We start from the raw sequence: 13,952 nt of genomic DNA on the forward strand, positions 1-13,952 counted from the left end.
AACCCATCACACAAGGCTAAAAGTTTACTCTCTAAGACTCTTCCAGAAAGAATCTACTAAAGGATTTATTTCATCAGGAAGGAAATTAAACTCAGGAGGAAGGAGTGGTATATAAAAAGGAACAATAACAAAAAACAGAGAGAAGATTCTTTCTTAAGGTCCCACCACTCTTAATAGCGCAGGCAGTATTTGAACCCAGGTTGTCTGACACCTTAGCCTATGTTTCTAACTTGGACATTACATATACCTCTAGAGGAGTGTTTTAAAATCTCATGAGGTAATGTATAGGAAAGTGTACATTACTTTGAATTTTGATATTCAGTCATTATTTATTAACTATAATGAAGTTCTAAGAAGATCCCAGAGGAGAATTAGACCTTTCTTTTCTTTGCCAAATTAGGGAGAAATGATTGGTTTTCTTCTGAAGCATTCATTCTTACTGAGTGTTTATTTTGTATTTATTCCCTGTGAGGTACTGTAATTGGTATTCTGGGTATAAGAGGAAGAACTATTATTCCGTAGTTCTTGATTTCCAGAAATTTAGAGGGTTTGTGTGTGTGTGTGTGTGTATACACCTGGGTGGCTCAGTTGGTTAAGTTTCTGCTTTCAGTTCAGGTTATGATCCCAGGGTCCTGAGACAGAGTCCTACCTTGGGCTCCTTCCTCAGCATGGAGGCTGCTTCTCCCTCTGCCTGCCAATCCCCCTGCTTGTGCTCTCTTTCCCTGACAAATAAGTAGATAAAATATTAAAAAAAGAACTAAAAAAAATTCTTTTTTAAAGATAGGAAGTGTCACGTACCTGAGAAAGGAACAGATGTAGTTCTGAACAGAGTTTAGAGGAAAGATTATTTTTGGTATGTGTGATGAATGATACAAGAGACAAAAAAGATAATGGGAGAGGTAGCCTGTTTCCTAGACCTTGAAAGACATAATAATGCTAAGCACATCACCTTAACTGCAACTATTGAGTACATACTGTGAACATGATGCTCTCTTTGGGGCTTTTCCTGGTTTACTTATTCCCTAAAATAACCCTGTGAGGTCAATGTTGTTACTTTTAAATTAAATGAGGATGCAAACTCTATTGTCATATAGCTACTGAAGTAGAACCAGACAAACAAGAGCGAACTTTGTATCCGTATCTAGTTAGCTCCAAATTCCCTGCCCTTTCTGCTCTCTCCCAAGTTTTTAGAGTAGGTAAAACATCCATTTCTTCCTTTTCTTTAAGTCTAATTACCATTCATCTTCTGGTTTAAATGCCAGGTCTTTTATGGCAGATTCTGAAAATGTGGTCTGCAGGTGTACTTGTATCATGTCATAAAGGGAGTTTGGGAAGACACAAACTTCTGAGCCCCAATTTCAGAGATTTCTCAGTACTTAAGTCTGGGATGAGGACCAGAAATTCTATATTATTATTATTTCTTCAAAGTATTATTTGAGAGAGAAAGCATGAGGCGGGAGTGGGACAGAGGCAGAGTCCAAAGCAGACTCCCTGATGAGTGGGGAACCCAAGGCAGGGCTCAATCCCAAGACCCCTGAGATCACCCAAGCAGAAACCCAAGAGTCAGGACCTTTAGGGCAACTGTGCCATCCAGGCACCCCAAAGATTCTGCTTTGGTTTAGTAAATTTAACCTCTTGAGAACCACTGTGTCTAGAAGGTCTTCCAAGAGATTTCGGTAGAAATAAATTCTTGGGAAGAACACTTGTACTAAAACTGCTGGACTTCTCCATACTGGCATGCCTGAAGCTGAGGCTGATTCTTCTACTTCCCTGAGAGCACAAGGACTAGCTGAAGTAATGACCACCTGAAGAGGTTTGAGCCCCGTGCACATTCAACTCTATTCACCGGGCACTAACGAAGCTATTTGTCAAAGCGCTTAAAACCACTTTGAGAATCTGCTTGCAGAGCCTGAAGGATCACGTGAGGAAGACGTAATCTGTATCTGTAATACTTCCAGAAGCCCAGCTAGCCCGACTCGTGCGCAGGCGCAGAAGGAAGGGGGAAGTCGAACGGCCAAGGCGCGCCCCTCCTCCACATCTTTCTGGTTTTATCCTACTGCGCAGGCGCACCGAGTGAACCAAGATGGCGGCTCCCGTGGATCTGGAGTTAAAGAAGGTAAAAGAGGGTCCTGAGCCGCCCCAGGCTTCTCTTTGGGAAGCTGAGGGGATTGTGGATAAGAATATCGAATGAGACTGGAGTCCTGAGGAAGGCAAGAGGCCCCAGGGAACTGGGGAGTGATTTCCCAGAGTCCTGAGGCGGGACCAGGTCTCCTTAGGTTGGCGTGGGGGGCGAGCAACTCTTTCTGGGTAAGAGCCGGTTGGGCTGGTGTGGTTAAGTCTGGCGGGGCAATAGCTGCTCTGTCTTCTCGTTCCGAGCTCCAGAGCCGTTTCGTTGTGTAGAGGCTTCAGTTTCATAGTAAGACCTGAAGTAAGTGTTTCATATTCGAGCCACTGCGGACCGCTTGCCTGAGCTGAGGCGTGTGTAATTCTAAATCCTCATTTGCTTTAAAAATTCCCAAGTCCACTCTGTGTTTTTACACCACTTTCTCGATTCCGTGCTTTGAAAGGTCGCAGTATCTACATGAAGTTCAAAGATAGTTTCACAGCAGTGTTAGTATCAGGGCTTTAACTCCCAGCCCTAGGCCCCCCACCCCCTTCTCCTTTTCTTGAAGGATTGTCAAAAAAACCCCAAACAGGTCCGTAAAATTTTCCAAATAAAATCGGTATCAGGAGGAATTGGGCTTCTCTCTTCAAACAGTTGCTCACAGATGTGCTGTCAGTCAAAAACGTATTCGCCATCTAAGGGTTGTCAGGGTAAGGATCCTGGACTTCATCTACTTTAAACCTGTACTTTTTCTAGAAAAGGAAACTGAGTTCCAGAGAAGATTTAGTCAAAAGTTGGAGCTAGAAACCACTATTCTCTACTTTCTCCGCACCTTTTGATTATTAGTTTAGGTTCTTCAGAAGAGCAGATTTTATGCCTTAATATTTCTGGTCAAGCTTTGCATATGAAATAGGATAGCTGAGCGAGTTGTTGCTCCTAATAAATGAAGCTATTTGTTATTGCCCTGAGGATATATTTATGTGTAACTTGCTCTTTGACTTCTTTTGAAACTTGTAAATTTAGTCTTTAAGGTGATGTTTTCTAATGCTGCAATATCTCAGCTTGAGCACTATACCAGCTTCCTTAGCAAAGTGTGTACAGATCAGGTAATTTTACATGCAAAACAATTTTAAGAATTCTTAACCAATTCTAGGGGTGCCTGGGTGGCTCAGTGGGTTAAACCGCTGCCTTTAGCTCAGGTCATGGTCTCAGGGTCCTGGAATCGAGCCCCGCATCGGACTCTCTGCTCCGCGGGGAGCCTGCTTCTCCCTCCCTCTCTGCCTGCCTCTCTGCCTCCTTGTGGTCTCTCTCTGTCAAATAAATGAATAAAATTTAAAAAAAAAAAAAAAAAGAATTCTTAACCAATTCTAAAAATTTACCCTTTTTTTTTCTGTTAAGAGTTGAGATGTAAGTCAGGGTTTAGTGAAAGAGCTGACAATAAAATACAGCTGTGAATGGTCTTACCTCCCAGTATTTGAATTTGTTATTAAGAAACACCTGGACAATGAATGCAAACTAAGAAAATGATTAGAAACTTAAATTGGGTAGTTTTGACAGCTAATTAAGTTAACTAAAAAAGAAACTTCTTGTTTAAAGGGTTTATCTTCTAATATCTTTATAAGATCTTTTGTTGTTCTTGTTGTTGTTGGAGACTAATAGGAAATTTCAGGTACCTGCTTTCCCAAATCAGTTTCGGAAACCTACTAGTAGGGGAGAACAAAGTCAGAAAAATGTTTAGTAGCCTTTGCTGTGTATTGCCATCACAAATATTATTAAGGCATAAATTTGACAGCATCTGAAAGTCATTCCAGGCCCTTAAACGAGAGTATCCAAAAACTGTTTATCTTTGAGTTAAGTGCACATGAGGGTCAAATTTGGCTTGATATGTGGATATGAAGATCATGATACAGTTCTCCCAATGCTTTGAATTTTTTTTGTTTGTTTTTTATCTTTTTCTCAAAAAATATTTGTAGTCTGAATTTACTGTAGGCAGTAGAATAGAAACATCCTGAACTAGGGGGGCGGAAGAAATGGATAGAAGTACCTGCCTTTCCATCTAATAGTTGTTCAACCCTCTGCAAGCTTTTATCTCTTTAACAAATTTAGTTACTTGAACTTGTAAAGAGTGATGTTGAAACTGCCATCCCTAACTCATAGGACTATTGAGAAGAGTAAATGAGATATTATTATATTCCTTAATGTTCTCATATTAGTATTCCCTTGTATTTCAAACAAATGTGGGAAAGTGTTTTGAAACCTAGTCATGTAACACAAATGAAGTGAGTCTTACATTTGTGGTTCTTGTTTTGAATCTCTGGGTTTCATACTCTGACTCTCCCATTTATTGTTTTTTATTACTCCTTGGATACCTGCTTTTTCATATATTATTTAATATGCTTTTGTTCTGCTTCAAGTAGACTGCATCTTTTGAGAACAGGTTAAGTCCATTATTTAGTATGGTGTCTTGATTGTTTACAATTATATTGACTTTTAGTGATGTTTGTGTCGGTAAAACAGCTTTGTCTCTGGTTAGCATGCTTTATTTTCATGTGTTTGGATTTGACTTGTATTTCCTGTACATGTTTCACCCACTAAATCAAGGACTTGTTTTTATTAGGCCTTCACAGAACTTCAAGCCAAAGTAATTGACACTCAACAGAAGGTGAAGCTTGCAGACATACAGATTGAACAGCTAAACAGAACGAAAAAGCATGCACATCTTACAGATACAGAGATTATGACTTTGGTAGATGAGACTAACATGTATGAAGGTGTAGGAAGAATGTAAGTAAAATATATCCTTAAGGGACTTATTGTGGGAGGGTTTTTGTCTAGAATTTGTTCATTTCAAAACTTGGGTTAAAGTATTATAGTAGTTGTAAGGATCATCTAGTCAATACCTCCTTTTAAAAAATGCTAGCTGAACCCCAGGTAGATGTGTTTAATTTTAGACTTTGAAATACGTTTCTTAAATATTTTCCTGTTCTCTCTATGATCAGGTAGGTACTTAAGTGTGTAACTATAATGACAAAAATATGATTTGTCATGAAAAGATGTTTATAGTAATTTTGTGTGTGCAGATTTATTTAAGTAGTTGTAGTTTTAACTTCCCCTATCCTATCTGGTTTATTAGGAGTCATACAAATCCATCATCTTTTACATGCTTTACTGTTGTTGTAAAATAAAAATAGATTCATTTATCATTTAAATAAACTCATCCTTAAAAAAACAAAACCTCATCCTATCATACAGGAGAAATCAAGTAAACCAATTTACCTTTTGCTTGTTCTAGTTGTTATTATCATTAACCACCCACACTGCACTTTTTTTTTCTTTTAAGAAATATATTACTCTTGTGAGGGAGAGTAAATCTGCTTTGCCTTTTCTAGCAGCAAATAAGGAATGGAAAAGCCCCTAACTACAGGTCACATTCCATTACAATGAGCTAAAAGGGGAAGACTGATTTTTTTGTTTGTTTGTTTGTTTGTTTTAAGTGGGGGAGGTACAAGAGGGTTTTTCTGGAATTTGGTTTTGAATATTATTTAGTAAGTGGACTGTTACTTCAAGTTTGGAGATCTTTTAGTTGAATGGAATTTGACCTCAGTCTTAGGATGACTTGTTTTGTGATTGATTTGAAGGAAGCATAACATGTGTGACATTTAGTAATGGCTTTGGAATGACATCATGAGAAGTGGGCCCTGCTCATGACTAGCTACTCCATTTCTTTCTGGAAAAGAGATTATGATAAACTTAATGTGGTTTGTTTTCTCAGGATAAACAATATATCACAAATAAATTTTATCTCTGTAGTTCATATTTTTTATTTTAGCTTATTTTTAGAGAAGAGAGTCCCACTTTGAGGGTTTGCTTACTGGGACATGAAAGAGCTGGAATGGTAACAAAGTAGAACCCTTGACTATCTATGTAGTATGAGGTGCATTGTTGGCATTCACTACAGGGTAATTTTATCCTTAATGTGAATACCCTTAGGTGTTAAAACAGTTATGCTTGCTTTTCCAGCATGTTTGTTAACATGTTGCACCTGGATTTCATGTCACAGCATTAGCCTTTGCAACAGTTAAAGAATCTCTTTTTCCAAAAATAGAAAAACTTTTTTGACTGTCTTTGGCCTTTTGAGCTATATTGAAGTTGTTAGTTTTAATCAAAATAATTGTGCAGAAGTGCTAGGGTAGTTGCTTTTTTTGCATACTGCCCTAAGTGCTACAAATAGGTTGTATTCCATGCGAAGAAGTCTAGAATTAAAAGGCTAGGATATGATTCCTTAACAGTACAACAGCAGTAGTAGTATTTCTGGAAGATTTATTTCATATAAAAGAAATACATAGTTTTAAATGTTTGGATAAAGTAGAACCTACATAGTTTCAAACTTTGGCTTTCAATTTGACTTTTATGCTTTTTGCATCCCACTGGGGTGCAAATTAGACCCTGCATTTAAGGGGCATTTAAGGTGAATAGTGTTTGTTGTTTGGCTAGAGTATTAGTGCCCTCCGGAAGAAAAGACTTGCTGAGTATTAGTCTAAGTATTAGTCTGGTCATGAAGATGGATGTTCTTCTTGATGCTAAACCTGAAATAACTATTTCTGAATTTATAGTCTTGAGTAACCTTGACTATCATTGTAATTCACTTCTTTAGTTCCAGTCTTTATCTTAATTTTATTTTATTTTATTTTATTTTTTTTAAAGATTTTATTTATTTATTTGACAGAGAGAGATTACAAGTAGGCAGAGAGGCAGGCAGAGAGAGAGAGAGGAGGAAGCAGGCTCCCTGCAGAGCAGAGAGCCCGATGCGGGACCCGATCCCAGGACCCTGAGATCATGACCTGAGCCGAAGGCAGCGGCTTAACCCACTGAGCCACCCAGGCGCCCCTTTATCTTAATTTTAATTTGTCCCTTCCTTTTTGAGTATTATTTGAGAATTCTAATTAGAATACTAATTTTTCTCAAGCAGGTTTTTTTTTTTTTTTTTTTTTTTTGGTTAATGATTTTATTTATTTATTTGACAGACAAGTAGGCAGAAAGGCAGGCGGAGAAGAGGGAAGGAGCAGGCTCCCTGCCAAGCAGAGAGCCTGATGCCGGGCTCGATCCCAGGACCCTCAGATCATGACCTGAGCCTAAGGCAGAGGGTTTAACTACTGAGCCACCCAGGCACCCCTCAAGCGTTTGTTTTAAAACCATGAATTATAAAAGCTCAAACACTCCGTTTTTGTTTCAGAATCTACAGTAGATTTGTGCCATCACTGAAATTCAGGCCTCATCATATCTTGCCTGGATTATTGCAATAGTATCTTAATTGTTCTTTCTGTCTTTATTCTGTCTGTCCAGATACAGTCTTCATACTTCTGCCAGAATTGATCACATCTGTATTTTTCATAAAATTCTTTGATCTGTTGTCCACAGGATAAAATCTGTACTTATTATCCTAGCATTCATGTTCATTCATAATCTCTCCTTAATGTATCCCCCTACCCTCAGGTCCTACCACCTTCTGTTCCCACGCTCAGAATAGCACATAAATTTCATGTCATGGACTTAACTTCTTGCGTTGATTTTGGGTTATCTGTTGAGAAGGAGTTTGAGTTTCATGTGGGCTTTAAACATGTTTTAGTTGATTAGTAATGGCTGTCATGGGTGAAGGTAGAAGAGTAGTAAGTAGCACATGTTCCAGAAATGGTTGTCCTTGCTTTTGTCACAGGGCTTTGTCACACACGTTTTTGTGCTTGCTTTCTTTTGCTCATTCTGTCCTTGGCCTGAAGTATTCCTTTTCTTTTGTGAAATTCTTATGCTTCGAGACATAGCTCAGCTTCTCTGAAGATTTTTTCTGTCCTCCATGGCAGACTTATTCACACTTTTCTGGGTGATACAAGAGCTTTTGTTCCTGTGACTAGTACAGCAGAGAGAGAGAGAGATGATTGATTTCTAAGTGGGTCATTTTCCTCAACTAGATCATCAGCTTTGTGAGACCACATACAGATTTAATGTTTGTTTCCTCAGTTCTCACCATAATGTCTGGCACAAAATAGGTGTTAAATGTGTCTTGATTTGAAATGAATAGAATTCTTTCTCTTGCCTAAAATAACTGCATTTTCTTTTATTTCTTTAGAAAGAAAGAAATAAATAAAATAAAAAGAAAATATGTTTGGAAAGTTGGACAATTAAGAATTAGACTTTCTGGGGGCGCCTGGGTGGCTCAGTGGTTGGGCCGCTGCCTTCGGCTCGGGTCCTGATCTCGGGGTCTTGGGATCGAGTCCCGCGTCGGGCTCTCTGCTCAGCGGGGAGCCTGCTTCCCTCTCTCTCTGCCTGCCTCTCTGTCTGCTTGTGATTTCTCTCTGTCTAATGAATAAGTGAAATCTTTAAAAAAAAAAAAAAAAAAAAAGAATTAGACTTTCTGGGACGCCTGGGTGGCTCAGTTGGTTGAGCAGCTGCCTTCGGCTCGGGTCATGATCCCAGCGTCCTGGGATCGAGTCCCACGTCGGGCTCCTTGCTCAGCAGGGAGCCTGCTTCTCCCTCTGCCTGCCTGTGCTCGCTTTCTCGCTCTCCCTCTCTCTGACAAATAAATAAATAAAATCTTTAAAAAAAAAAAAAAGAATTAGACTTTCTTCTGTTTTAAAATATTCCAGCAGAGGTGAAATTGTAAAAGTAATGTATTTTGATTAAGGTCAGAGGAGTTGTTTTTGATCAAAATTATGTTCTTTGATTGGACAGGATTAATTCTTTATTAAATCTACTGAGAAAGTTGACCAATTCTAAATGCCAGCCACTTGCAGAGATGTTCATTCAGAATTGACAGAATAGAAGAACCTAAGCCTTTAGAATTATGCAGAGGGCAGTATAATCCTTAAAGAATAAAGGCTATTCTATGCAGAATAATATCAATATAATAGTATTTCTTTTACCTTTCTCATTTTCATATAGGATAGAAGTCAGATTTTCCTTTACAGGGTATGTATTTAGTTTATCAAATCTTGCCAGCCTAGATGTCTTTCAAATCACAAGTATGGAGAAATTTTGTAGTGTTAAATACCTCGTATATATGGCTAATTTTCGTTTTAAACAAGACCTGAATTGCTACATATACTATAAGCTCTGCGTATTCATTGCTCAAAGCTATAGTCCATCAAGTCACTTGGCGTGTTTCCAGCACATTTTAGTTCTCTTACTTCATATTCTTTGGAGAGGCTGTTATGTAGCCTGATACTACTACCACCAATTTCTAGTTTGGCTACTTAAGCTGTTTGTGAGCTGACCTCACCATACTGCTTTGAGAACTATGATGAAAGTTACAACTGTGGAATGATCTGTCTGAATAGTTGCAAGTGTTTGTCTTTGCATCTTTCTAGCATGCAAGGAGGGACTAGACATAGTCCTCAAATACTACATGAATGTTTCTTATATCTTCTTTTTTCCTGAATAAGAACCAGTTTATAATTTATAATGGTTTATGGGGATTTTCTTCCTTTTTACTTCACACACTAGAAAATAAGAGTGTTTTTTAAAAATAAGAAAATTATATTTGTAAGTGCATGTAAAGGACATTTAACCATGCTGGTATTTGAAAGGACCATAATTAGAATAAATGTCAGACTTAATTTTATTAGCAGTAGATATGATCCTGACCCTGATGTCAGGTTTATTATTCTGTAATTTTAATGTCCTTTTACTAGAGCATTACATAAACTTTTTTCCAAAAGGGACAAATTAAGCTTTTAATTTTTTTAATATGGGAGGAACTTGAGTAGATTAGACTTTGAGAAGAATGATTAGTGACTTTTTAAAACTTGAACCTAACTAAAAATAACTTTGTACCATATTTAAACCAATTTAGGGGTATGCCACCATTCTGTGGGTATTTTTTACATTTAAGGAACTAAGAATGAACAATGGTATAAATCTACCAACTAGATAAGTGTCTAGCAATGCAGAAATTGCTGTTTGGGAGCGGTGTTGCTATTTCTACTTGTTGAAGTAATCTTTTTTTTTTTTTTAAAGATTTTATTTATTTATTTGACAGAGAGAAATCACAAGTAGGCAGAGAGGCAGGCAGAGAGAGAGAGAGGGAAGCAGGCTCCCTGCTGAGCAGAGAGCCCGACGTGGGACTCGATCCCAGGACTCTGAGATCATGACCTGAGCCGAAGGCAGCGGCTTAACCCACTGAGCCACCCAGGGGCCCCTCTGATGGTTGATCTCCAATGGTTGAAAGATCCAGAAATGTAAAACCTAAGATAAATGTGGCACAGGTAGAAAGTAAAAATAGTAGATATATTCCTGATAGGTAACAAATTAGCATCAGCAACAAAAATCTAAACAGTTGAGCAACTTTTCAACTATTTAGGATGTAGTAATCTGAACTCTCCATGACAGCTTGTTTGAAATGCCCTTTGTTTAGAATATTGTGTTGCTTTTGTTGTGATTTTAATTGTTAGTTTGGATGTTGACCTGTAATCTGAAGCCAAGTTGAAATATTTGCTTTTTCTGTGTTTCGTTATGTTAAATATTAATAGAAAGGGACATAATGATAGCACCTCAAGTTTTGCAACAATTTTATGATTTCGTGTAGCTGTAGAGTTGGTATTCTAGTCAATTTGGGGTAATTTTAAAGCTGACAAAATAGTTGTACTAGATTAGGAAATAAACCACAAATCTTGGTGCAGTAAATATTGTTGATGTTATAGTAAAAATTGTTAAGTGTTGTTCTTACTGGAATTGAGTTTGGATATTTTATTTAGTGCTTGCTGTAAGAAAAAAGTGCACATTACTTTTGTTGTGAGAGCACACTGCAGATACAAATTTATCAGCTCCTTGTATACTCTCTTTAAAGGTAGTAATCTGTATTTTTAGAAAAAAATGAAGCAAAGATAACTAAAGAGTTCTAATTACCTTTGAAAATTATTATTATTTTTTTTAGATTTCATTTTAAAGGAGGAGGAGTTCTCAATGTTGAACTGCTTTTACTAATAGAATGTGACCCACCCTTTTTGTGTTTTTATACAGAGCCATTTAAAGTCCTGACTTACATTGCTCAGAGTTCTAAAGGGGAAAAAAAAACAACTTTTCTGTTGTGCAGGGAAAAATGACTTCAGTCTTGTTGATGCTGAGTATGTATGTATATGACCCCAGATGGGCACACTCTTCTCTTTCACAGATGTGGTACTCTAGGGAGAGGCGATTTTTGAATAATATTCTTAATTTCCTTAAGTTGTCAATGATTTAAAAACTCAAGTGTTGATTATAACTGCTGTATGGCTATGTAGCATGACATCACTGTTTTTGTGCCAGGGGAAGTTAATAAACATTTGCGTAGGAATTACATAGCAATGTTTTTTTTTTTTTTAGAGGAGTATTTTTAATAATTCTTTCCCTTCTTCCCCTCCCATGTCTTCCAGAATCCAGGCTGTCTCACTGAAACACAGGAAATTAGTTTCAAAAATTGTTGTGCTAATTAGGAGTTTATTGTAAAAAAGGAAAAGAAGTCTGTTATACTTACTTGGGATGTACAAACATGCTAAAATAAAATTTTTATTTAACGTGTCCTTGTAGGGTTACTTATTTTAGCCTGGAACTTGATTTAAAAATGTAAATGTAATTGATTCATTTGGTTACTTGGAGGACTTGGCTTTTGTATTTCCTGACATCAAAAGGACTGACTTTTTTTTTTTTTTTTTAAACTGGCAAAGGATTAAACAAGACCTGCTTTTGTTGCTTGAAAGTAGCAATTACTCAGCAACACAAGAGGATACTACAGTCCATTCCAGTTGGTGATAAAGATTGATTTAGTAAACTGAGGGAAGGGTGAAAAGTACCATTACCTTGTTCCTATGTAAATAAAAATTAAGGTAGCATTAACCTTGAACTTTACTCTGTCGTTGGGGAATTGTTTGCTGCAACTGACTTCAGCAGAATTTCTCTGAAATGAAAAACAATCGATCAGTTTTAAGCTGTACCAAGAATTTTCTGATTTTAGCTGCCACTTACCTCATAATGGCAAATTTAGGAACAACTTGCTATCTAATCTTTTTGAGAGAGGACTGAAATGGTTGTGTCAAGGAACATAATCTGCTTACTGAAACATCCAAGAAGAGTTCAGAAAAAATATTGACCTAGAAGATGAAAGTCAGTCCGTGTATGTGAACACACACTTGATAGTAACTTCTTAGTATTCTAATTCCTTGTATCAAGAATTGCTGTGAGCTACAAATACCCTTTGCCCAGAAGGAATGATTAGGATTGCAGTTTGTTGCATGCACCATTAGTCCATGTGGTTTTGTGAAGAATGTATGCTCAGTTTATTTTTAGCATTTAAGTTCGAATAGACATGTCTGAGGGAATGTTCACTTATTGTACCGGCCAGGAACTCTAATTACTATCTCTTGTTTTGAGGAAGTTCAGCTACCTTGAAATGGACCAGATTATTTGGAACACACTGTTCCCCTGGCTTTGAAGAAGACTTAAAATGTTCTCATATCAAAATTTGCACAGCAGCAAGAGTCCAGTATTAAAACTGTATCTTTAAATAAGAGCATGACTGCCCTAAACTGAGCCTTTTACATTGTTTGGCTCAGGGTAGAAAAGATTTGAATCACAGTATACATCCTGTTTGTGTGTTTGACAGAGTCTTGCATTTGTGGCTAAATATATTTATATTCCTATGATTTTCTGCTTTTGTACCAGGAGTCTTCTGTTTATGTCCTTCAGTACTCACTGGATAGTAATTTTTAATATCCAGTGGTTATATTTCGGTGTTACATTTTAACCTTCTAGTAAAATAAAGATCACATCTTGGAAAAAGTTGTAGCAAATCTTGATGATTATATGTGGATATGTTTGGGGTTTGATGAGGCTAGAATAAAAGTGGTAAACAGCAGAGGTGATTATTTACCAGAATACTTAGAATACCAAATAGTGACCAAAAATAAACATCATGTTTAAAATAGATAAACATACTACTGCTTCCATTTTAGGAGTGATAGTTTGATTTAAAAATACACAGTGATTTCTAATTAGTACAAATTGAACCTAGCAGTGTGTGAGTTACTCATCTAGAAGAAGAGATATTTACATGGACCTGGGTTCCTGAAGGGACATTGGTCCTCTAATAATTCCAGTGAATTCTCAGTCCTCATTTAATTTGACCTATCAGTAGCATTTATTCCCGATGGTCTTGCTTCCCTTGTTGAAGCCTTTTCTTCCTTTGGCTTCTAGGATATCACCTCTTGGTTTTCCTTTTATTTTACTGGCCATTCCTTCTCATTCTCCTTTACTGTTTCTTTTTCTTTCCCATTTCCAAATTTTTTAAAAAAGATTTTATTTATTTATTTTGACAGAGAGAGAGAGAGACAGTGATAGCAGGAACAGAAGCAGGGGGAGTGGAAGAGGGAGAAGAAGGCTTCCTGCTAAGCAGGAAGCCTCATGCTGGACTTGATGCTGGCTCCATCCCAGGACCCTGGGATAATGACCTGAGCTGAAGACAGACTTAATGACTGAGGCATTAAGGCACCCCCCCCCATTTCCAAATTTTAGATTGCACTTAGGTTCAGCTTTTTAAATTTCTTTTCTCTTGTCTATACTCAGTCTCTTAGTGATCTCATTGAGGCTTATCTCTTTAAGTGCCTTTTTACATGCTGGCAACTCCCAGATTTTTATCTTTAGCTTAGACCCCTTCCCTGAACTCCAAACTTGTATATCCACCTGCCTCCTTTATTCTTCATTTGATGGTCTAATAAGCATCTTAAAATTAACTTGACCAAAATAAAATTCTCACTGTTCACGAGTAAACCAGTTCCTCCCTACAGTCTTCTTCATTTCAGTAGATAGCTTTTGGTCCTTGTCATCC

At 37.4% G+C, this 13,952-nt stretch overlaps 1 protein-coding gene across 1 annotated transcript in view; it reads left to right on the top strand.

Moving 5' to 3' along the window:
* Nucleotides 1–2,019: 2,019 nt before the first annotated feature.
* PFDN1 (prefoldin subunit 1) overlaps nt 2,020–13,952 on the top strand; it is a 62,974-nt gene continuing 51,041 nt past the window's right edge. Inside the window, exons 1-2 of the mRNA XM_044226268.1 lie at nt 2,020–2,116; nt 4,722–4,888. Of these exons, the coding sequence (XP_044082203.1) occupies nt 2,084–2,116; nt 4,722–4,888 (200 nt within the window). The 5' untranslated portion in view covers nt 2,020–2,083. The remainder of the gene's footprint in view (nt 2,117–4,721; nt 4,889–13,952) is intronic.

This window comes from Neovison vison, chromosome 1 (genome assembly GCF_020171115.1).
Source record: "Neovison vison isolate M4711 chromosome 1, ASM_NN_V1, whole genome shotgun sequence".
Taxonomy (NCBI): Eukaryota; Metazoa; Chordata; class Mammalia; order Carnivora; family Mustelidae; genus Neogale; species Neogale vison.